Source organism: Mus pahari, chromosome X (assembly GCF_900095145.1).
Source record: "Mus pahari chromosome X, PAHARI_EIJ_v1.1, whole genome shotgun sequence".
In the NCBI taxonomy this organism is placed as follows: Eukaryota; Metazoa; Chordata; class Mammalia; order Rodentia; family Muridae; genus Mus; species Mus pahari.
The window spans coordinates 117,041,894-117,065,274 of NC_034613.1; the positions used below are offsets into that span (position 1 = coordinate 117,041,894).

General features: G+C 36.3%; 1 protein-coding gene across 1 annotated transcript in view; it reads left to right on the forward strand.

The window, feature by feature from the left end:
• Nucleotides 1-23,381, forward strand: part of Il1rapl2 (interleukin 1 receptor accessory protein like 2) — a 1,246,644-nt gene that overhangs the window by 580,625 nt on the left and 642,638 nt on the right. Inside the window, exon 3 of the mRNA XM_021187858.2 lies at nucleotides 3,299-3,572. Within this exon, the coding sequence (XP_021043517.1) occupies nucleotides 3,299-3,572 (274 nt within the window). The remainder of the gene's footprint in view (nucleotides 1-3,298; nucleotides 3,573-23,381) is intronic.

Consider the following 23,381-nt stretch of genomic DNA (forward strand, 5'->3'; position numbering starts at 1 on the left):
AATCAAGAATAATTATTTGTAAACCTTCCAGAGATCTGAATCAAGGTGGTAGGCATGAGACTTTAAGGAGGTACCCTTTTATATTTTCAATCTGTTTTTTTTTTTTTTCTGTAATAAACTTTGCCAACTGCAGAATTTCACCAGTTGGAGGAAAACAGTGTTTCCCTGCCTGTGGTGCCTCTGTTCACACTTGTAATGAATTAGAGAGACCCAGTTATAAAATCACCTGTGAGAGAATCCAGTCTATATGGAAAACACTTCGCGGAAGCCCCGTGGGAGGTCTACTTCCAGAGCTGCCACTGGAATTGTGAATAGAATAGGGCTGAATGTCTCTGTGGGCGGGATGCTAGGTTGATGAGGTCAATCTCACAGGCTAGCCTACTCTGGGGGCTCCTGTGTAGACTACTCAGTTCCACCATGCAAACTCCTTGGCTATAGTCTACACATTTGCCAGCTGCATCACAGATGCATCTCTTCAGTTATTTTCCAAAAATGTATGGCCATTCAGCATGCAAATGACCCTGGATATGTGATGTGTTATTGCCATCTCTTTGTGGCATCAATGTAACTTACACTTGTGACTCCTGGTGGCACTTGAAAATTCAGTCATGTGTGAACTATTGTTCCATTGTTTGCAATCCTCTGACATCTCTCTGTGCTTTTTACTAAATCTTAAGATTTCAGTTCCATAATACTAGGATCATACCTGATTTTTTAGACTTTGAACTTCACTCTTTACATTTTAGCTGCTTTCACTCGTCCCAAATCTAAAACTTAATGTACTATACCTTCTGCCACCTATTCCTTTCCCTCAGGTAAATGGCTAAGAATAGAAATCCAATAAAAACAAATCAAACCACCTTGTTAGAATCTAGTAGTAGCCAAATTATCTGAAGATAGAACGCTACAATACCTTCACTCATAGAAATGAATCTCTCCTAGTGTGTTTTCTGGAGAAAATAATATTTGGGATCTGGTGAGCCTTCAGAATTCCTAGCATCATATACTTTGTTTATCTTAAAGGAAAAGACCTTTAGGTCTATTGGATTAGGCTATGGTGCAATCATGTATTGTGAATATTAAAAACAAAAAAATTAAAAGAATGATAATTAGAAATTTTATTTCCCCCTAGTTGCTAAATTTCTGGTTTGTTTGTTTGTTTGTTTGTTTTGGCTGTTGACTACCTTATTTATAAATACTCCTTCACTGATGTCTAGAACAAAGGAAGAAGATGCAAAGGACCATACATCTATTAAACTAAATGCATTGGATTCAGGAGGTATTCAAACTGAAATGAATTTTCAGTTTGTTTTCAAGGTCTCTGTGATAAAGCTAATTGTAATGGCAGTTAAATGTCACAAATTGTTCTTGAGCATGGCTGCTGTGATTCAGGAGAAAATATTTTTATTATCTTTAGTAGCAACAATTCCTCATAGTTTATAGGCAAAACTAGCCTGCTAAGATTGAGAAATATAGCTTGATCTTGCAGTGATCTATATTATATAACAGCGAGGTTAGAGGTGGAAACTGAAGGACTTAAAGAAGGAAATGAAAAAAATCTTTTTTTTTCTATCAAGATGGTAATTACACAATTTGAGATTATTTTCTAACTCAAATTTGTTAATGCAAACCATTACTGTTCTGATACTTCACATACTACTTGAGGAGCTTGACATAAAATCTTATATGAACCAGGGTAGTCAAAATAGGAAACCATGCATAGGTGTAAATCAATCTCAGAATACTTGAATAACCTGCAAAAGGCCATAGGTTTGATCTGCAAAACCATGCAACAATTATGCAAAAGAAACCATGGAGTTTTAAGCAATGCGTGCCTTTGACAATCTAATGAAGTGTAGTCCAAAATCTCCCAAGAAAAGTATGCCTATATGAAAAGGCACATTTTTTTTTGCCAACAGTCTAAAGCCTATTAGGGTACTTTTCCCTTGAGTGCCCTTGAACCCTGGTTCAATAACCCTTCATATAGAGAAAGTGAAACTTTGAAGTATGATAGTTATTACATTTGAGCATTGCATCTGGTTTTAAGCTCCCTGTCAACTGAGGTTAAAAGATTAAACACACTGGACTTGGAGTTCCCAACATCTGAAAAAGGAAACAGACCAGCCTACAGAATTATAAGCCAAAAAATATCATTTTTAAAATGGAAGAATTTACACATTTTTATGATATGATTAGAAAGGGTAATCAGATAATATAAAGGGACAGCATCCGATTGATGGGATTCTTGAAAAACCACTAGGCATTCGGAGGTATAATACCTATGCTAGTTGTATTGAGTAGCATACTAAATTGGCTTCTGAATCTATTTTTAATCCTTCTGGAAAAAGAAGTTTATCCACTCAGTATTATCTGATTAAAATTGACATTAATAAACTTCCCTATTAGCATATGCCACCTAAGCAGTAAGGCAGGCCTAAGAATATAAAGAAAAATCAACCTATGTTCGAGTATCTGCTATTAATAGGTGATATGTGTGTGTGTGTGTGTGTGTGTGTGTGTGTGTGTGTGTGTGTGTGTGTTTGTATATGTGTGTGTGTGTTGGGGAGTAATCAGTTTAGGTGTCCAGCACTTACAATCTTACTATTGCTTGCTCAACAGCAAGTAAATAACACATAGGTAGTATAAAGTAGGAGTTGAGAATGTATGTAGTGTCTGGTCAGATATTGTGTTCTAACCATTTATTAGCTCTGTGGCCTTGGGTAGGATCTTTTTAAGTGAATCTCGGTGTTCTCATCTGTAAAGTATGAATGTAAGTGTTAATATCCATGACTGGGCCTGGTCTGGGCAGGGTTTTCTTAGTAATACTTGTTTTATAAGACTCCTGCCAAAGAGTCAGAATGACCTGAAAGTGGCAGGTCAGTGTCAGACCAGTAGTATAGTTTCATAGGATCTCACAGAGAAAAGATTTTCTGGTTAACTGGAGTGATTCACATGGCAGGCCACCCTACTTCTGTGCAGCTCTAGGATAATCGTGTAGGCATATGTGGATTGCTAGAGAGCCTTTTGTGCGGGGTGTGTGGGGGATTAGCTAACATGATGTTTTACCTAAAAGTTGCTGTAGAGGATAGGAAAATGTCTTAAGAACACAAAGCTAGAACAGCATCTTTACTTGCTGAAGTCTAACAAAGATGCTGAACTATCTCCTCCACTGAGAGGATTAAATAAAGCCATCTCTAAAGCTCCGACTCACAGAAAGTTCCATATACATGATGGCAGCAATTGCTGTTGTTATACATGACGTTCCCCATATCTCATGTCTTGTCTTGTTCTCTTTCAGTGGATGGCTGCATTGATTGGTCGGTGGATCTCAAGACATACATGGCTTTGGCAGGTGAACCTGTCCGAGTGAAATGTGCCCTTTTCTACAGTTATATCCGCACCAACTACAGCATGGCCCAGAGTACCGGGCTCAGGCTCATGTGGTACAGAAACAAAGGTGACTTGGAAGAGCCCATCATCTTTTCAGAGGTCAGGATGAGTAAAGAGGAAGATGCCATATGGTTTCACTCAGCTGAGGAACAAGACAGTGGATTCTACACTTGTGTTTTAAGGTAAGTATCATATGAAAATGTTGTTCAACCATGTGCATTGTAGGTTTTTGTTTTTGTTGTTTTGGAATGTTGTGTTAGAATGGTGGCTGGAGTGATTCACACTGTGTAGCAAGCAGCTGAAGAAATTCAGTAGACTCAAGTTCAGTGATTGATCAGAAATATATGCCACATTCTTATCAGATTGTCACAAGGTAGGACTCTTATTTACTGTGTTTCTTTAATTTAGAACACTGTGTGACCCATTTCTTTCCTAACTCCACCCCTGTTTCAGGGTCTTATAGTAACAATTATTTTACTACAGAGGCAATTGACTCAATGATCTTGGTGCCTGGCCATGGAACTAGCCTCACATATCAATTAGGCCAAGGTCTTGCCTCCCTTGTTGATGGAAAGAAGCTTCAAATGCTGTCCAAAGACTTCATAACAAATGAACTACTGGTACTATCCACACAATTTGTCAAATGATCTTAACTCTACTCTGTCTAAGAATTCAGCATAAAACTCAATAAACACTTGGTCATCCTGAAGTTCTGAATCCTATATTCTGAAGATAATAGCTCTAACTCTTGCCAGAAATTTACAATAAGAAGCAAATTATTTTACCTTAGAGGCTCCTGTGATCTCCCTCCACAGCCCACCATTATAACCTAGGAGCTAGCATTTCAGATAGAGACCACATTTGGTATTAAAGTACATAGCTGAAATGACCTTTAACTCACCTTTCAATTCTGCCATTTTCACTGGGGACCTGCACTCTACTATTTGATTTTTAACTTCTTGGAAATACAGACCCTTTCTATTTTTGTCTCAGGTGTAAAGCTATGCCACTTCTTCATCAAAAGCACTTGGAACTCCCTGGTGAGTCCTCATTGTTCTAAAGGCCAAGAGAACAAGGTAGTGTATAAATAGAGAAACCTCCTGAAGCCTTAGAATCACTTTTGTGCACATGTGAAGAGGAGTACTGAGAGGAACAGATAGAGAGGTTAGTTTCCTTTGAAGGTAATATGAATCCCCATGGTCACAGCAAAAGCAGCAATTATTTGTACTGATTCCTTAGTGATAGGCAATATACTCTACTTGTGCAGCTTTGGCACAACTAAGAAATAGATGACATTCACTTTTTAAAAGAATGACATTGTGTTTTCCAGGATATCACTACTCTTTGCTGCCTCCTTGCCCTTTATTAATCCTCACCATCACTGAAGCCTGCAGATCAAAAGTGCTTCATTTTTCTTCTAACCTACTTGCTTTTGATCTGTTTGTTTTCATAAATGGTCACTTCCTTTACAAAGCATTATCCCACTATGCAAAGGTTCTTGACTGAAATAATGAACTAGTTATTGGTTACTGCCTCTACTATACAACTGTCCTCAATCTTGCTGTCTCCTTTCTTTCCCTTTTCCCTTTTCAACCCTTACTCTTAGCAAAAGTCCATCATCATAATAGTATATCAAGGTTACAAATAATCAATATGATATGACTATTGGTGTTGACTTTGATCACCTGATTTGAAGTAGCATTTATCTTTATTTACTGTTACAAATAACTCTGCCCTTTCTTAAATATTCTGGAACTAGCTATATATATTAAACTGACCTTGAACCTGTAGCTTTTCTGCCTCAGCCTCCCAAGTGTTGGGATTATAGGCTTATGCTATCACATCAGGCTTCTCACTGTAGTCTTTGGAAGAAAGTCATTATTCACAGCCCACCTTTAGAAGTGGGTAACGATAGTCCACCCCCATCAAAACAGAATATTGATATAAACTATAATTCTTCCCTATAGAAGTTTGGTCTCTCCTATTCCTTTTATCTATTCAGTCAATTGCTTTTTATCATGTATATTTATATTATACAGTAAACTCCACTATTTTTTCTTTGTTGAGATCTCTTAAATTTAGAAATTGGAAGCTCCTTCAGTTGGCTCCTATTTCATTTTGATATAATCTCATCTTTGCTGGGTAGTTTTTCTTTCTATAATCAGTTCCTTACATTACTGAAAGATGCTCCAGACTTATCTTGTATATATACTGTCATAGACTGAGACTCACCCATTTCCTTTAGAGCCCAAATTCTTTGTAATAGAGACTAGACAAGACTAGATGACCCATCATTTGTAGGCTAGGAATAATGAGTGCTAGGCTGTTACTGATTCTATGTTTTCACCCTACAGTGTATTCACTTTTAAGAAAGCAGTGTACGTTTTTTGTTTGTTTGTTTGTTTGTTTTTGCCATGTTTGAGATTAAATCCATGGTCTTCTGTATTCTAGGCAATTAGTTTACTGCCTAAGCATTGTGGTATTTTGTGGACAATTCTTTTGATACTGAAGAAATATTATAGAGGTCCTAGAGATTCTCAGTGTGCCTTTATCTTTTCCACAATGGTCCCCTCTTTCTATTTCACATCAAATTGGTTTGGGTTATAACTTTTATTGATACCATATGATCCAGTGGCACCTTAACTGCAGGCAGATCAGTATTAGAGGCTTGGCCTTAAACAAATTGGTGACTTATTTCATTTGTGCAGCAGGCCCTAGGAAGCAAAGAAAAAATTTGGATGAGTGAAACTTTGAAAAAAATAACCCCGATAAGTTCCTTAGCAAGGCTCACCAAAGTTTGGGAAACATCATTCTACAGGAATCTACCAGTCTTTTCAACTCAGAGAAGTAGGAATTATTCTAGAAAAAATGCAATCACACACACACACACACACACACACACACACACACACANCACACACACACACACACACACACACACACACACACATACACACACACACACGCATGCACACACACACACACACATCTAGTAGTAGAACACCTCACTTTTATGCTAATGTAAAAGGTAATAAAAATTAATATTCTAGTATATGACAATGGCACAAGTAGCAGTCAGTGGTAAATAATAAACCTGGTTTTCTGACCTAGTAGTAGCCACACCAAATATGTTCCAAGTGATAATATCAGTTAATATAGATGAATGGAGTAAAATTTATGGCTACCAAAAATATTCTTTTTTGAAGGGTGTGAGGATTTTTCATATTTTTATTAAACTAAATTTATTTTAAAATACACAACTCAGTATTGACATTTTTAAGTCATTAAAATAATTTATAATAGATAAATACATCTTAAATATACATGATACATTCTGAAACTAAAAGTAATATGCACTCGACCAGTTTTTAAAATCTATTTGGAATATTAAATATGATAGAAGTAGAAAAAATTCTGTTGTGAAGTCCTCTATGAAAGGAAATTGTGACAAATTCCTAATTAGACAAACACCAATTATTTCCAAGAGAGAATACTCAGCATAACTGTGGCTTCATAGAATGAATTGGGTAGTGGTCTCTCTGTTTCTATTCTGTGGGAAAGTTTGAAGAGCATTGGTATTATGTCTTCTTTGAAAGTCTGATAAAATTCTGCACTAAACCTGGGCTTTTATTGGTTGGGAGAATTTAAATGACTGCTTCTATTTCTTTAGGGGTTAGGGGACTGTTAAAATAGTTTGCCTGATCCTGATTTAACTTAGGTATTTGGTATCTGTCTAGAAAACTGTCAATTTCATCCAGATTTTCGAGTTGTGTTGAATACAGGCTTTTGTTGTAGGATCTGATGATTGTTTGAATTTCCTCAGTTTCTGTGGTTCTATTTCCAGTTTCATTTCTGGTTTTGTTAATTTGGATACTGTCTCTATGGCTTCTGGCTAGTCTAGCTAAGTGTTCATCAATCTTGTTGGTTTTCTCAAAGAACCAACTCTGGTTTTGTTGATTCTTTGTATAGTTCTTTTTGTTTCTACTTGGTTGATTTCAGCCCTGATTTTGATAATTTCCTGGCTTCTACTCCTCTCAGGTGTACTTTTGTTGTTGTTGTTGTTGTTGCTGCTGCTGCTGCTGCTGCTGCTGTTCTGAAGCTTTCAAGTGTACTGTTAAATTAGTAGTGTATGCTCTCTCCAGTTTCTTTATGGATGCACTCAGAGCTGAGTTTTCCTCTTAGCGCTGCTTTCATTGTGTCCCATAAGTTTGGGTAGGTTGTACCTTCATTTTCATTAAATTCTAAAAAGACTTTAATTTCTTTCTTTATTTCATCCTTGACCAAGTGATCATTGATGAGAGCATTGTACAGCTTCCATGTGTATGTGGGCTTTCTGTTGTTTTTGTTGGTATTGAAGACCAGTCTTAGTCTGTGGTCATCTGATAGGATGCATGTGATTATTTCAATCTTATTGTATCTGCTGAGGCCTGTTTTGTAACCAATTATATGGTTGATTTTGGAGAATATACCATGAGATGCTGAGAAGAGAGTATATTCTTTTGTTTTAGAAGGAAATGTTCTATTGATAACTGTTAAATCTATTTGGTCCATAACTTCTGTTAGTTTCAATGTGTACCTGTTTAGGTTGTGTTTCTATGATCTGTCCATTGATGAGATTGGGGTGCTGAATTCTCCCATTATTATTGTTTGAGGTGTAATGCATGCTTTTAATTTTAGCAGAGTTTCTTTTATGAATGTGGGTACCCTTGAATTTGGAGCATAGATGTTCAGAATTGAGAGTTCTTGGAAGATTTTTCCTTTAATGAGTATGAAGTATCCTTCCTTATCCTTTTTGATAACTTTTGGTTGAAATTTTATTTTATTAGAAATAGAAAGGCTACTCCAACTTGGTTCTTGGGACCATTTGCTTAGAAAATTGTTTTCCAGCCCTTTACTCTGAGGTAGTGTCGGTCTTTAATACTTAGGAATGTTTCCTGTATGCAGCACAATGCTGTGTCCTATTTACATATCCAGACTGTTAGTTGATTTCTCTTTTGGGGAATTGAGTCCATTGATGTTAGGAGATACAGGAATAGTGATTGTTGCTTCCTGTTATTTTTTATGTTATTTGTCTCTTTTGGGGAATCGAGTCCATTGATGTTAGGAGATACTAAGGAATAGTGATTGTTGCTTCCTGTTATTTTTTATGTTATTTTTATGTTTGTTTGGTTATCTTCTTTTGGGTTTCTTGAAAGAATATTGTTTCTTGTTTTTTTCTAGGGCATAATTTCCTCCTTGTGTTGGCGTTTTCCTTGTAGTGTTGGATTTGTGGAAAGATATTGTGTAAATTTGGTTTTGTCTTGGAATACCTTGATTTCTCCATCTATGGTAATGGATAATGTTGCTGGATATAGTAGCCTGGGCTGGCATTTGTGTTCTCATTGGGTCTGTATATCATCTGCCCAGGATCTTCTAGCTTTCTAGTTTCTGGTCTAATTCTGATAGGTCGGCCTTTGTATGTTCCTTGACTTTTCCCCCTTACTGCGTAGAATATTGTTTCTTTGTTTTGTGCATTCTGTGTTTTGACTATTACGTGACAGGAGGAATTTCATTCCTGGTCCAATCTATTTGAAGTTCTGTAGGCTTATTGTATGTTTATAGGCATCTCTTTCTTTATGTTAGGGGAGTTTTTTTTTTTTTCTACAATTTTGTTGAAGATATTTACTGGCTCTTTAAGTTGGCTATCTTCACTCTCTTCTATACCTATTATCCTTAGGTTTGGTCTTCTCATTGTATCCTGGATTTCCTGGATATTTTGGGTTAGGAGCTTTTTGCATTTTGCATTTTCTTTGACTGTTGTGTCAATGTTTTCTGTGGTATCTTCTGCACCTGTGATTCTCTCTTCTATCTCTTGTATTCTGTGGGTGAATGCTTGTGTCTATGACTCCTCATCTCTTTCCTAGAATTTCTATCTTCAGGGTTGTCTCTCTTTGTGATTTCCTTATTGTTTCTATTTCCATTTTCAGATCCTGGATGGTTTTGTTCAATTCCTTCACCTGTTTGGTTGTGTTTTCCTGTAACTCTTTAAGGGACTTTTGTGTTTCCTCTTTAAAGGGTTCTAACTGTTTTTCTGTGTTCTGTATTTCCTTGAGGGTGTTGTGTCCTTAAAGTCCTCTATCATCATCATGAGATGTGATTTTAAATTGGAGCCTCCTTTTCTCATGTGTTGGGATATCAAGGGCTCTTTGTGGTTGGAGAACTGAGTTTTGATGATGCCATATAGCCTTCATTTTTCTCACTTATGTTCTTGCCCTTGCCTCTCAACATCTGGTTATCTCTGGTGTTAGCTGGTCTTGTTGTCTCTGACTGTGGATTGTCACTCCTGTAAGCCTGTGTGTCAGTGCTCCTAGGATACCAGTTCTTTTTGGGAGGAATTCGGGTATGGAGAGCTGTGGCATAGGGTCAAATCAGGGCACAGAAGAAAAACAGGCTTCTCCTCAGTTCCTGTGTTCTGAGGTCCCTGGTCAAGAAACTTGGAGCAGAAGTGGTGGTCTTACTTTTTCTCACAGGTGTGCCACCATTCCTGGGAGACCAGCTCTCTCCAGGCAATACATATTTGGGTATGGAGCGCTATGGCATAGGATCATCTCCGAGAACCCAAAAATATTCTTAAATTCACAATGTCAATATTCACCCAAAATTCCAAATGTAGTGTCATCTTAAGGTAATCATTAATGATTTATCCATGATTATTGACTTCATTAGAAATCACTCTGTAGGCCTGACTATGTTTAAGTTTCAAGATACGACACATGAAGTAATATTCTCTACTCACTTGAATTACAGCAAGATATTTATTATTTGAGAACTTTCCCTTTATTATCCTTTGAAGGGCTGGATTTGTGGAAAGATATTTTGTGAATTTGGTTCTGTCATAGAATACCTTGGTTTCTCCCTCTATGGTAATTGAGAGTTTAGCTGGGTATAGTAGCCTGGGCTGGCATTTGTGTTCTCTTAGTGTCTGTATAACATCTGTCCAGGATCTTCTGGCTTTCATTGTCTCTGGTGAGAAGTCTGGAGTAATTCTAATAGGCCTGGTTTTATATGTTACTTGATCTTTTTCTCTCACTGCTTTTAATATTCTGTCTTTATTTAGTGCCTTTGTTGTTCTGATTATTATGTGTTGGGAGGAATTGCTTTTCTGGTCAAGTCTATTTGGAGTTCTGTAGGCTTCTTGTATGTTCATGGGCATCTCTTTCTTTAGGTTTGAGAGGTTTTCATCTATAATTTTGTTGAAGATATTTGCTGACACTTTAAGTTGAAAATCTTCATTCTCATCTACTTCTATTTTCTGTCATTTAAAATATTTCATTGTTCAATCTCAGAAAATAAGCTACTAACAGAGCAATAGTAGAGGACTGAAGCATATTTTGGCTGGCAGGCAGTGTTAATCCAAAAATTGTTTCCTTATCTCTCCACCCTCATCCTTGCAATTAACTTTTTCAATGCTGTGACAATGATGAAATCTATCTTATTTGATACCACATATCACACTCACCAATGGTGCATGAGGTGATTTAATCTGTAGATAAAACTATAATCCAATAATTCCAGAGTGAATTTATGCATATTAAAAAGAATGAGGGAATATAAATGAATATCTGTAGCGATTTTCTAATTTTAGGGTAGCCTTAGCTGAATGCAGATAACCAGTTGGAGGCAGAAACACATTATGATCACTACTGTGCAATAAGTACATAAATTTATGAAGGAACCCTTTTGTTAAATCGGACTATACCTTAGTTATTCTGATTTTTAATAATCAAGGAAACCATTTAAAGCCTATAAACCTTAATGTATCACAAATTCTTTCCAGATAATCCCTTGTTTATTCAATCAAAAAGCATGACATTTGTTTTTGATGATCCAAATATAATTTATTAAGTTATATTTGAGTAGTTTTTATACTAGCAAGGGACACTATCAGAAAATTTGAAGAGAATAGAACTATTCTAAGTAAAATACGTAATATGTTGTTAATTCTTGAATATCTATAATTAGTGCACAGCAATTCAGTATATTGTCTTCTTAATTTCTGAATGTGTTTGAATTATTCTAGCATATAAAAGAAGAAATAAATACAAATACACCATAAATTTGTGGGTTTTTGCTCTTATAGTGTTCACTTTATGCAATATAGCAAGAAAAGCTACATCTTTTAAAAAGTGATTATCCTAGTTGATCTTAGACAGTAAGAAATAGTTTTTATCACCTTCTACCCTTGTGGCTTCCTCTCTACCATGGTTACCAAGAAATTTTCAAGGACATCGAACAGTTCTCATAATTCAATTCCAGCCTAACTATTGATCCTTGAAAAGTTAAGTGTCAACAAGTCGGTTGCCTCGGTAGCAATTTCCCGGCGAGCAGATAGTTTCTTGTTGGAAAAATGAAAGCCTGAATCTTATAGAATTAATTGACCCCAGAAAAGTTCAAGATTGTACAGCAGGGTCTTGAGACAGTAGCAATATCTTATTTGGTCCATGTAGGATGAAAAGAAATGCAATTACCTATTTTTGACCTATTTTCTGTTACATTTAAGAGACCTTGCTTTAATTATTTTTGATACTAATTTTTTGATACTAATGATTTGATAATGTGTTTGTTTATAAAATTATATATAACCTAAAATAGCAAACGCATGGCAATTGTACTTTGTTTCTCCCCCATTAACAGCAAATTAGATAGGCTGCATCTTAGAAAATATTATGAAATTATTGTACATCAGCTGTATAATTTACAAATATAACCACTCTATTGCATAATATTAATTAAATATAGCTCTATTCAGTTAGCTTATTAGACAGAAGCATGTAGTTATTCTTTGTAAGTTAGCAGGATTTTTACTTCATAAAATTAATAGATTATATTTTGTAAGTATAAATGCAAATTGATTTAAAGAAGCCAATTGTAATATGGGTAATATTGGTGTGTATATGTACTTCTATATGTTTCATGCCTTGTATCATAACACAATCTTTAGGGAATTAGTGCTCTGTAGTTATTTTTTGTAAGAATTATGGTTTTAACCTATTCTGTACACTGAAAAGTGAAAATCTACTCAGGAACAGGAAGAGGAACATAAGAAATGTGGTAGATCGCCTGAAGTATAAAATATTGAATGACGTCATTTTATTTCTACTCTCTTGCTTCCATACACTATTTTTCTTTTCCTTAGTATAGAATAGAGTTTATTCAGGGCATGGGGAGGGGAGTCAAAAGGGTAATAGAGGAGGAGAAAGGCAGAGAGAGAGAAAAAGAGAGAGAAGAGAAGAGAAGAGAAGAGAAGAGAAGAGAAGAGAAGAGAAGAGAAGAGAAGAGAAGAGAAGAGAAGAGAAGTAGAGGAGTAGAGGCGTAGAGGCCAGCCATTAGCATATGGACAGAGAGCAGGGAAGGGAATGGGGAGAGAGTGGGAGCAGGAAGGGAAGAGCAAGAGCATACCCTATTTTTCTATATCCTATTTCCAATAATTTGCTGATGTTGAGAATCTGAGGTAACTCATAATTTTGCACTGTTTCTTTCTCTTATCCCACCTAGAATATTTAAATATAGTGAACAATTGTTATGATAATTTCCATATATAACATCTTGATTGTTTTTATCCTTTCTCCCTTTATCTTATTTGCTTGTGAAAATCACAACCCTATTTAAACCTATCGATTCATCTGTGCTTTGTCACCTGTATTTTTGCTGCTTAGATATTTTATTTATTTACGTTTCAAGTGTTATCCCCTTTCCCAGGCTCCACCCTCCCAGAAATCGCCTATCCAATCCGCCCTCTCCCTGTTTCTATTAGGGTGTTCTTCCTCCTACCCACCCACTCCCACCTCCACACACTGGATTCCCCTACACTGGGGCATCTGTCTAGTCCACTGATGCCTGACAAGGCCATCCTCTGCTACACATGTAGCTGGAGCCATGTGTACTCATTGGTTTGTGGCTTAGACCCTGGGAGCTCTTGGGGGGGGGAGGTCTTGTTGGTTGATATTGCTGTTCTTCCTAGGGGGTTGCAAACCCCTTCAGCTCCTTCAGTCTTTTCTCTAATTCCATCATTGAGTACCCCGTGGTCAGTCCAATGGTTCATTGTGAGCATCTGTGTCAGTATTTGTAAGGCTCTGGAAGGGCCTCTCAGAAGACAGCTATATCATGCTCCTTTCAGCAAGCATTTCTTAGCATCCACAATAGTGTTGGAGTTGGTGACTGTACCTTGGATGAACCCCCAAGTGGGACAGTCTCTGGATGGCCTTTCCTTCAGTCTCTGCTCTGCACTGTCTCCATATTTGTTCCCGTGAATATTTTGTTCCCCATTCTAAGGACTGAAGCCTTTCTAAGGACACTTTGGCCTTCCTTCTTCTTGAGCGTCATGTGGTCTGTGAATTATACCTTGGTTATTTGGAGCTACCAGGCTAATATCCACTTATCAGTGAGTGCATACTATGTCTGTTCTTTTGTTACTGGGTTACCTCACCCAGGATGATATATTCTAGTTCCATCCATTTGCCTAAGAATTTCATGAAGTCATTATTTTTAATAGCTGAGTAGTACTCCATTACATAAATGTAGCACATTTTCTGTACCCATTCCTCTGTTGAAGGACATCTGGGTTCTTTCTAGCTTCTGGCTGTTATAAATAAGGCTGGTATGAACATAATGGAGCATGTGTCCTTTTTATGTTTTGGAAATTCTTTTGGGCATATGCCCAGTAGTGGGTCCTCAGGTAGTACTATGTTCAGTTTTCTGAGGAACCACCATACTGATTTCCAGAGTGGTTGTACCAGCTTTCAATCCAACCAACAATGGAGGAGTGTTCCCCTTTCTCCACATCCTTGCCAGCATCTGCTGTTATCTGAGTTTTCCTGACTGAGGGAAGTATGAAAATAATTACCGGTTTTTAATTTAAGTGATTTATCATGAACTTCAAATGGAACCTTAATGTTTCTCAGTGGTCTTACTATGTATTCTTGGTTCAGTCTTCCCTCTGCTTAAATAACTACTTTATGTTTTCTTGCCTGTCCCATACCTACAGCATATCCTCTCAACTGTTTCCGAATTCACTGACAAAAAATGAAACAGGAGAGAACTTTACCTCTATGTACCTGTCTGTTGGCATTTATATCTACTTAAACTCTTACAGCCTATTTCTATGGATAAATTACTAAGACTCTTCTTGTCATTCATCCTAGATCATCTTCTTAGTTGCCTGCTTGAATCTATCATCTGACTGCTTCTCTTTACTTTCCCTATATCGTGGAAGATGTCCAAAACAACTGACTGTATCACTGAAATGTATGTGATTCTTTACATAGTTAATTATACCTTAATACAATATTTGTATGTTCCCATATTTTTTATGAGCCTCATCACTTACCAAAGCTGCTTTTATCAAACTCTTCAGTGACCTAAACTGACCAAGCCAGTTCTGTCAGTCAACAGGGTCTCGAGGGAGGGGGTTAGGATAGAAGAAAAGAAAAGAAAAGAAAAGAAAAGAAAAGAAAAGAAAAGAAAAGAAAAGAAAAGAAAAGAAAAGAAAAGACAATTAGGCAACATTAAAACATGACTCAAGATAGTTCTGAAGCTGAAGCAGGTTTAATTTTTTTCTAGTCTGTGTTTATATCATTCTAGGTAAATACAAAGAATAGGGTCAGTTCTAGGTCAAGGAACAAACAAAGCATAAACAAAATAGTCAAGGAACAACAAGGCAATAAACAAAGTTCCCTGGTCACTGTTTTCTAGACCTTGAGCCTACATTCTTGTCCTAGCCCAATGTCAAATTCCTAGAAGAGCCCCCCTTCAAAGCTCTCCACACTAAATGATGCTAGTGACAATGACCAAGTAAATTTTAAGTCCTCTGGTGTCTGGTGTCTTGTTCTGTCAGTGCATTTGTCATACCTGGTCTTCCACTTCATTTTGACAATGTTCTTTATCCTAAGTTCAGACTGGCCTCCTTAGTGCATTTTGTCATTCTTCTCTAAGCTATTTTCTTGGCACTTATTATTTTTCTTAACCAATTAATGTTAGATAGGTCAATATTTCCATGGTTTATGACTTTTAAAAGGAGATCATAGAATCTAAGTATTTGAGCAAAATTTCCAAATTGTTTTAAGTTTGGAGAGACCTTTTCTGTCCAAACAACACACGCTAATGCTCCCAGATAGCTTCATTTTACAAACTCTGAGTGGGTTCTAACACCAACAGTAACCTAAACAGTGATAACATAATCCTCTTAGAACATAGCTGGAGAAGGTTTACTGTTAATTAAAGTGGAACAGAAGAATAAACATTCTCATGGCTGTATAATAGATGGAAAATTACTCATGCACTCCAGGTTATATTTGAACACTTAGTACTAAAGCCAAACGTTGCCTCAGTGTGTGTATTCAGGAATCAACCTCAGCTTATTTGTTTCAATAGCTATTGGAATCTCTAGGAAAGGCACTTTGTTCAATATAGGAGCCATTACCACTAAGCATAGTATAATAAAATAGTATTCTGCAAGGAAATTTCTACTGCTATTGATCTGTGTTTCTTCTCAAACTTCGTTTCCAACACAAAGGAAAACATGGAAACAAAAAATGTAATCCGAAGTCTAGTCTCAGGCATGAAAAGTAATTTCTACAAATGTATTCATTAAAACCAAGGAAATAATTACTGGGTTGTTGATAAAAGTATTGGCCAGTTGGCACTTGTATATGGTTCTAACACTATGACACAGTTTTATTTATTGCTACCAACATCATTACATTGACTTTGTAGCTGAGTCTCTGTAGCTAAGGCACTCGGGTTTCTATCCTGGAATGATTACTTATCATCTCTGTGGTCATGGACAGTAGACTCACAGCTTCAAAACTATGATCTGTAGATTGTGATGCCAATATTATCAGAGTGACTGACAAATATGAATGTCTGTGTCTTGCTTTCTCCACATGGAAAATGAAAACTTCTTTACTCATTTAACAGACATTTTAATACTTGTGTTAGATATTGAGTATTTGCATTTCATGATATGCATATAAGTTCCTCCTCATATTCTAGACTGTGGAAACATACAAATAACAAAAATACTCCCTAAATGTTATGGGCAACATTGATGGTGAGCCTAAAAAAGGTCATGCTACAGAAGCACTTTGGAAACTGCTCTCATTTAGGTAGGCATGGCAGTTTATCAGAGAAAATAATGCTTAAGTTGAGATCTGAAGTAAAATAAGGAACCAGTCCTTTTGAAGTTCTTTGGAGCAAATTGTTTTAGTCAACAAACAACAAATGGAAAGGTCATGGAATGGAATCAGGCTTCATTTATTTTTGTAGTTTTATGCTTGCTTTTTGTTCTTTGGAAGCAAGTTTCTCATATTCAAGAAAGCCAGAGGGCATGGTTCACACACACACCGATTACTGGGATGTCTGCAGAGTAAATCCAGAGCAGCTACAGAGCAGCATCCTTTGAGGCAGAAGATAGTGGGATGGTACTGAAGCTGTGGTAGTGAACACACAGAATGGAAAAATGAAAAGAAAACATAGTGTGCAAGGATATGGCTTGGAGCAAGTATACATGGATGGCAAAGGAAGGAGAAAAGAAAATTGACAACCTTGGAAAACAGAATACCAGACTCAGTGCCTAGTCAAGTTCTGTTAAACACTTCTGCAATGAAAACTATAAAACACAAGAAAAAGAAGTTGTTGAAAGTACTAAAGATAAAAAGAATTTCCATGATTTTTGTATCAGCAGAAAACACAATACAGTAATCATCACATTACTGGAAGTGTTGCACAAATTCAATCCAGTTTCCATCAAAATTTCAATAACCTTTCTCACAGGAATGTCTTTAAAAATCCAAAACTCACAGGGAAACACAGAAAACCCCAAAGAGTAGAAGACCCCCTAGCAAAAAGAGAGGTGCTGTAGGCATCATAATATCTGACTTCAAACAATACACAGAGCCATAGAAACAAACCAAGCATGATACTGGCATGAAACAAACAGTTGAAACAAATGAAATAGAATATCCAGAAATAAGATGAAGCAAATACAGCCATCTGTGTCTTGAGAAAGGCACTAAATATAGTATGGGAAAACCTACTTTACCAATAGGTACTTGAAAAATTGGCTATCTATATGCATAGAAACATTTGAGCTTTATCTCTACCCCATATAAAAATCAGGTGAAAATGAATCAAACAACTTAATGTAAAATTTATGTCTTTGAAGCTAGTAGAAATCTTAAGCTAGGGATAGACCAGGACTTAATAGCCCAAGAAATAAGAGCCACAGTAGACAAGAAATGGAACTGTATTAACTCAAAAAGCTTTGCTCACTGAGAGACAGAATGAATAGAAAGCCCATAGAAAGATAAGCCAAATACTTAGCCAAAAGTTGATTAGTATAGAGAATGTACAAAATTATGAATATTAAATTAAAAATTCAAATTACCTTATAAGTAAGTGCTAATGGCAAATAAGTATTTTAAAGTATATGTTCCATCCTTAGGCATCAGAGAAATGTCAGAGAAATGTAAATCACAAAGACAGTGAATGTCCTCCTCAGTGTAGTCTAAAAAAATCAACAATAACAAACGCTGATGAAGATAGGGTAAGAGAGAGGAAGAGCATCCTACTCATTGCCGATGAAAATAAAAATTATTCCAGCCACTACGGAAATTAGCATGATAGTCCTTCAAAATGTAAAAATACACATTTTGCATAATCTAGATATACCAATTTGTGGCATATAAGTCAACTTACTTCTGGGACACACACACACACACGTGTGTGTGTGTCTGTGTCTGTGTGTGTGTGTGTATCTAAGTTATGGAATCAGTTGAGATAAATGCACGAAGGAAATGTGGCATACAAATTCAATGGAACTTTAACCAACTATAAAATAAGAATGAAATTATATTGCTTGTAGGAACATGCGTGAAACCAGAGATCACTACATTAAAAGAAAATCATACCACAAGGACAAATATCACATGTTTTTCTGTCATATGTGAAATGTAGGAAGAAAATGACACGTAACTATAAAGGTTATTGTTAAGAATGGAGAAACGGCTGTGAGTATCCACTTCTGTATTTGTCAGGCACAGGGTCCCCAATGAAGGAGCTAGAGAAAGTATCAAAGGAGCTGAAGGAAGGCTTGTAGCCCCATAAGAGGAACAACAATATGAACTAACCAGTACCCCCAGTGCTCCCTGGGACAAGAGCACCAATCAAAGAAAACACACAGAGGGACTCATAGCTCTAGCTGCATATGTAGCAGAGGATGGCCTAGTCGGTCATCAATGGGAGGAGAGGCCCTTGATCTTGTGAAGGTTCTATGGCCCAGTATAGGGGAATGCTAGGGCCAGGGAGCAGGAGAGGGTGGGTTGGTGAGCAAGGGGAGGGGGGAGGGAATAGGGGATTTTCTGAGGGGAAACTAGGAAAGGGGATAATATTTGAAACACAAATAAAGAAAATATCTAATAAAAACAAACAAACAAAAAAGGATGTAGAAAAGGCAAGAGAGGTAGAGAGGGATTAAAAAGTAACAGAAGGAGTAAGTATGATTAAAGGACTCTAAATACCTGATAGGAATGTCATAATGAATCTTCTCACTCTGTACAATTAATATATACTAATTTAAAGAGAAAGATAAAGAAATGAACTATAAGTAAAATACAGAAAGCCAGATATAAACAACAATAGATGAGTCCAGAAGAGCAGGCTGAGATCAGATCCTATTGCATATTATTGACCAAAAGGAGGTGCTTTTGATTAGTAATCAGAGAAAAGGGTTGCTAGTTTGTGTTAAGATAAAGAATAGCATCATCAAATTTACAGTTTATAAAGATACAGAGCTGGGTGGTGGTGGCACATGCCTTTAATCTCAGCACTTGGGAGACAGAGGCAGGCAGATTTCTGAGTTCGAGGCCAGCCTGGTCTACAGAGTGTGTTACAGGACAGCCAGGGCTACACAGAAAAACCCTTTCACAAAAAACAAAGAACAAACAAACAAAAAAGATAAAGTAGATAAAAGGAGGATGAGGCATATGACAAAGTTTGGAAGCAATTGTATTAATTGAAGGGAAATGTAACAGTAATTCAAATTGTGTTGTCATCTGTGGAACTAGTAAATGAATGGATTCTAGATATGCATTGATACCTAGATGACAGGACACATCATTCCCTAGATCAGTGGCTCTCAACCTTCTTAATGCTGTGACCCTTTAATATAGTTACTTATGTTGTGGTGACCCACAACCATAACATTATTTTTGTTGCTACATTAATTAATTAATTAGTTAATTAATTAATTAAAAGTATGCTAGTATGCTTCACTGTCTCATGACATACTAGAAGACATCAGATCCCATTACATATAGCCATGAAGCACCACGGGAATTGAACTCGGGACCTTTGGTAGAGCAGTCAGTGCTCATAAGCACTGAGCCATCTCTCCAGCCTCTTGTTGCTATTTCTTAACTATAATTTTGCTACTGTTATAACTTATAATGTAAATATCCAATATGCAGGATATCTGCTATGGATGGTAAAAAGAGTTGAATAATGGTTAATTTCTGTCCTGTTAAGTGAGACAGAAGACTTGAAGAAGGACAAGAATCAGAGTATCCATCTCAAAGACTGCTGAGAATTTAGCACCAATGTTCATATAAGAGTTCTCCATACAGTATTTTCTTTCTATATCTACTACCACAAGTGCTATAATTGCAAGCAGAATGTCAAGCTTTTATTATAACAAATGGTGTAATATAAAGAATATTGTGTATAACCCTTAGACCAAGCCCATGAGGTAAGTCATACTATTAGGGATGATAAAAAACAACAACAAGTGGTACTTATAAAAGTTCAAAAGGCTTGCCCAGTGATACAGCTGAGACTCAGGCAGCTGTTTCAGATTCCAGAGTTCAGGCACAAATCAGCTTTCTTTACTTTCTTCTCATTTAGTACCTATTCTTCGTAGGAACCTATCTCTCTGTAGCATGAAAAAATAGGTACACTTATGTCAATTTATGTCTGCATAATGATATGTGGAACTATTTGCAGTTTCCTTGGTGCACAGTGTGGCTCATGATAAAGGCCAAATCATACAGATTAAAGATGAACAACAGAGGGCAGTAGAATAGAGATAATAAGTTCATGAAAAGTAAGGCTCAAGTCCAAAAAGGAATTTTCAGAAATAGAATCAGTTCTTGTTTAATAATGTCAGAAATGCTATGGTCATTTTTCAGTTTCCAAACTTTATAAACGTTATACAAAAGTGTTTTTAAAGATGCTTTTCATTGAGAATCTTTGTAGGAGGCATGTCCTTAAATGGCTTTTTTAAAAAAGAAGGTCTCATAGTTTAGTGCTGGCCAACTTGGAATTCACTATGTAGACAAGTCTATGCTCAAAATAATAGAGGTCAACCTGCCTCTGCTTCCTAAATATTGGGATTAAAGGCAGGTTCCACAATGCCTGGATTGTTCTTTATGTTTGATGATTTAACTTTTAGATATCCATTGTATAAGGTTTAGAATAAATTCAAGAAACATTCATCAGCATATCACATGATGGTGGACTAAATATAATTATAGGTTATGATTATATGTTTTATGTCTGTCTAAGAACTCATTGCTTGGCATAGTACATACATACTTTCCTTTATTCAACTCAATGTTGAAATGACTAATAGTAAAAGAGAAATGATAAGTCCTTCATTCCTAACTGCAGGTGTTTAGTTTTAATAAAAGTATGTTTTCACTCAAGATTAGGCATCCATTACATAAGAAACAACTCTCTGCAGCATGTCCTCTGTGTAAAAAGTCCTAAAGTGAGCAAAAGCCAACAATGTCTACAAATTATAATCAAGCGAACACCATTCAGAACATTGAACATCCCTTCCTATGTGATTCAACACAGAAAACGTAGACCAGCAACACAGTTTCCTGTGTTTCCTTAAACACCAGAGGGTGTTATCTCTTACCCCCAACAACACAAATTATTTGAAGTTTTTTTTTTAATTTACCTTCACTCTCAGCAACCAGAAAAGGGTGTGGGATCTCTTGGAGTTGGGGTATAGGCCATTGTGAACTACTGGACATGGGTGCTAAAAGCCAAACTCGGGTCTTCAGGAAGAACAGCAAGTACTTTAGACAGAAAATTATCTCTCCAGCCTCATATTCATTACTTATAGGTATTCCTTTCAAATGTAATTTGTTTAAATTCCTTTTTTTTTTGCTCAACACTCTCATTCTCTGTATGATAAACATCTATGACTGATATGATGTCTCATGAAAAGATAGCAATTGACTTGTAGAGTCAATGGCATCTAAGTAGTATCTGAGATGATTCATGGTTGTTGAAACAGATAGAGAGTCAAGGTTTTCACAGGCTGATGGAACAGTACTTGAGGACAAGGAGGTAGTAAAACACGGCCATGCACTGGGAAAAATGCAAGGTAAGTTTCATTGGAACATGGGTTTCTCAAGGCCTTTGTTCTTAATGTAAACCGCACAATAATTAACCTTTATTTAGTGGAAGTTTCAGATAGAGTTGGAGCTTCTTAGAAAGGAAGTTAGACAAAAGAGCTAATGTATAATTTGACCTGTGGTTAGGCAATAAAGCATCCTTATAACAGATGACAGCCCCATGGAGAAAATGTATATTTAAAGGACACTCATTAAGGAAAAGCAATGCTCACCTCAGCATTGTTAATCAGAGCATATATTCCAACACATACTTCTAAGAATGAGGTCCAATTTGCATGGAACTGACCTGACCCTCTATAGTGCACAATAGTCTCCCTATGGCAAGATAAGATGGTTGTTATTTGATGGGGATGGTCTAGATCTATTACTGAGAAACAACATAGAGTGAGAGGGTGAGGTATATGCCCACTCTGAGGTGCTGAATGCATTAAAATGAAACCGAGGCTAATATGTAGCTATGCATACTCATTTTAGGCCAGATCACAGTCATCAAATGTAAGGCAATATACACTTACTTGTATATAAAGAGATATTAGATGATTGCTTGTTTTTTGATGCTATTACCCTGATTTCTTCTTGATGACTTTTCCTTGACTCCCCTTAAGGAAAGGGTTTGTTCATGCTTTATAGTCACATTATTATTCTCAAAGAGGAAATGTCTTCTCTTCTTTTACCTTTAGCTTACTCCATAGCCTCTTCACACATAGAATGGACTTTCCATAAATGTCATTAGTTGACTGGCAGAAATGCTTAGGTTCCTGAAATCTGGAGGCATTAAGTCACTCATACAAATCAGTTTTTGTTGTTGTTGTTGTTGATTGGTTGGTTGGTTGCTTGTTTTTTGTTTTATTTTGTATACCAGGCTGGCTTCTAATTTGCTATGTAGTTAAAGATGACCTTTTGAAACTTTTGTTCCTCCTGCCAGGACTTTCTTAGTTTTGGAAATGCAAGTGTAATATCACATTCAGTTTATGTAGTACTGAGCCTCAAACCTAGGGTCTCCCCATACTTGCCAAACACTCTACTGAGTTACATGGCATACCCCTTAAAAACTTTTTAAAATTTACCGTTCAAAGCAATAAATTTAAGTATAAATTTCCATGCATATTTTTCTTGACCCCCCCATTCTTTTCACTTTCCTGCATCCTCCCAGCCCCCCCTATTTTACCAATGCAAAAAGCACAAATGAATTTTTTGAAAGGGGGAAAAATATAAAGAATGATTCTAATTACACCAGTCCCTTCTTAAGTATAATAATAATAATAATAATAATAATAATAATAATAATAAACCCACATAGAAACCTGATTTGTATTTAGAGGCATGTAAGGATACATCTATGTCATAAGTAATGTTTTGTTTATACATATAGTTTAGTATTTTATATTGATCTCATAACATAAAAGAATAAAGGGTAAGTGTTGTTGTTTTTAAGTGGAATATGCTTAAAGGTTTTCCTGTTATTTTTGAAACACTAGGTAAATTTAGCTTTGTATTGTGTAGATGACTCATATGAAAGACAGTGGTCAACAA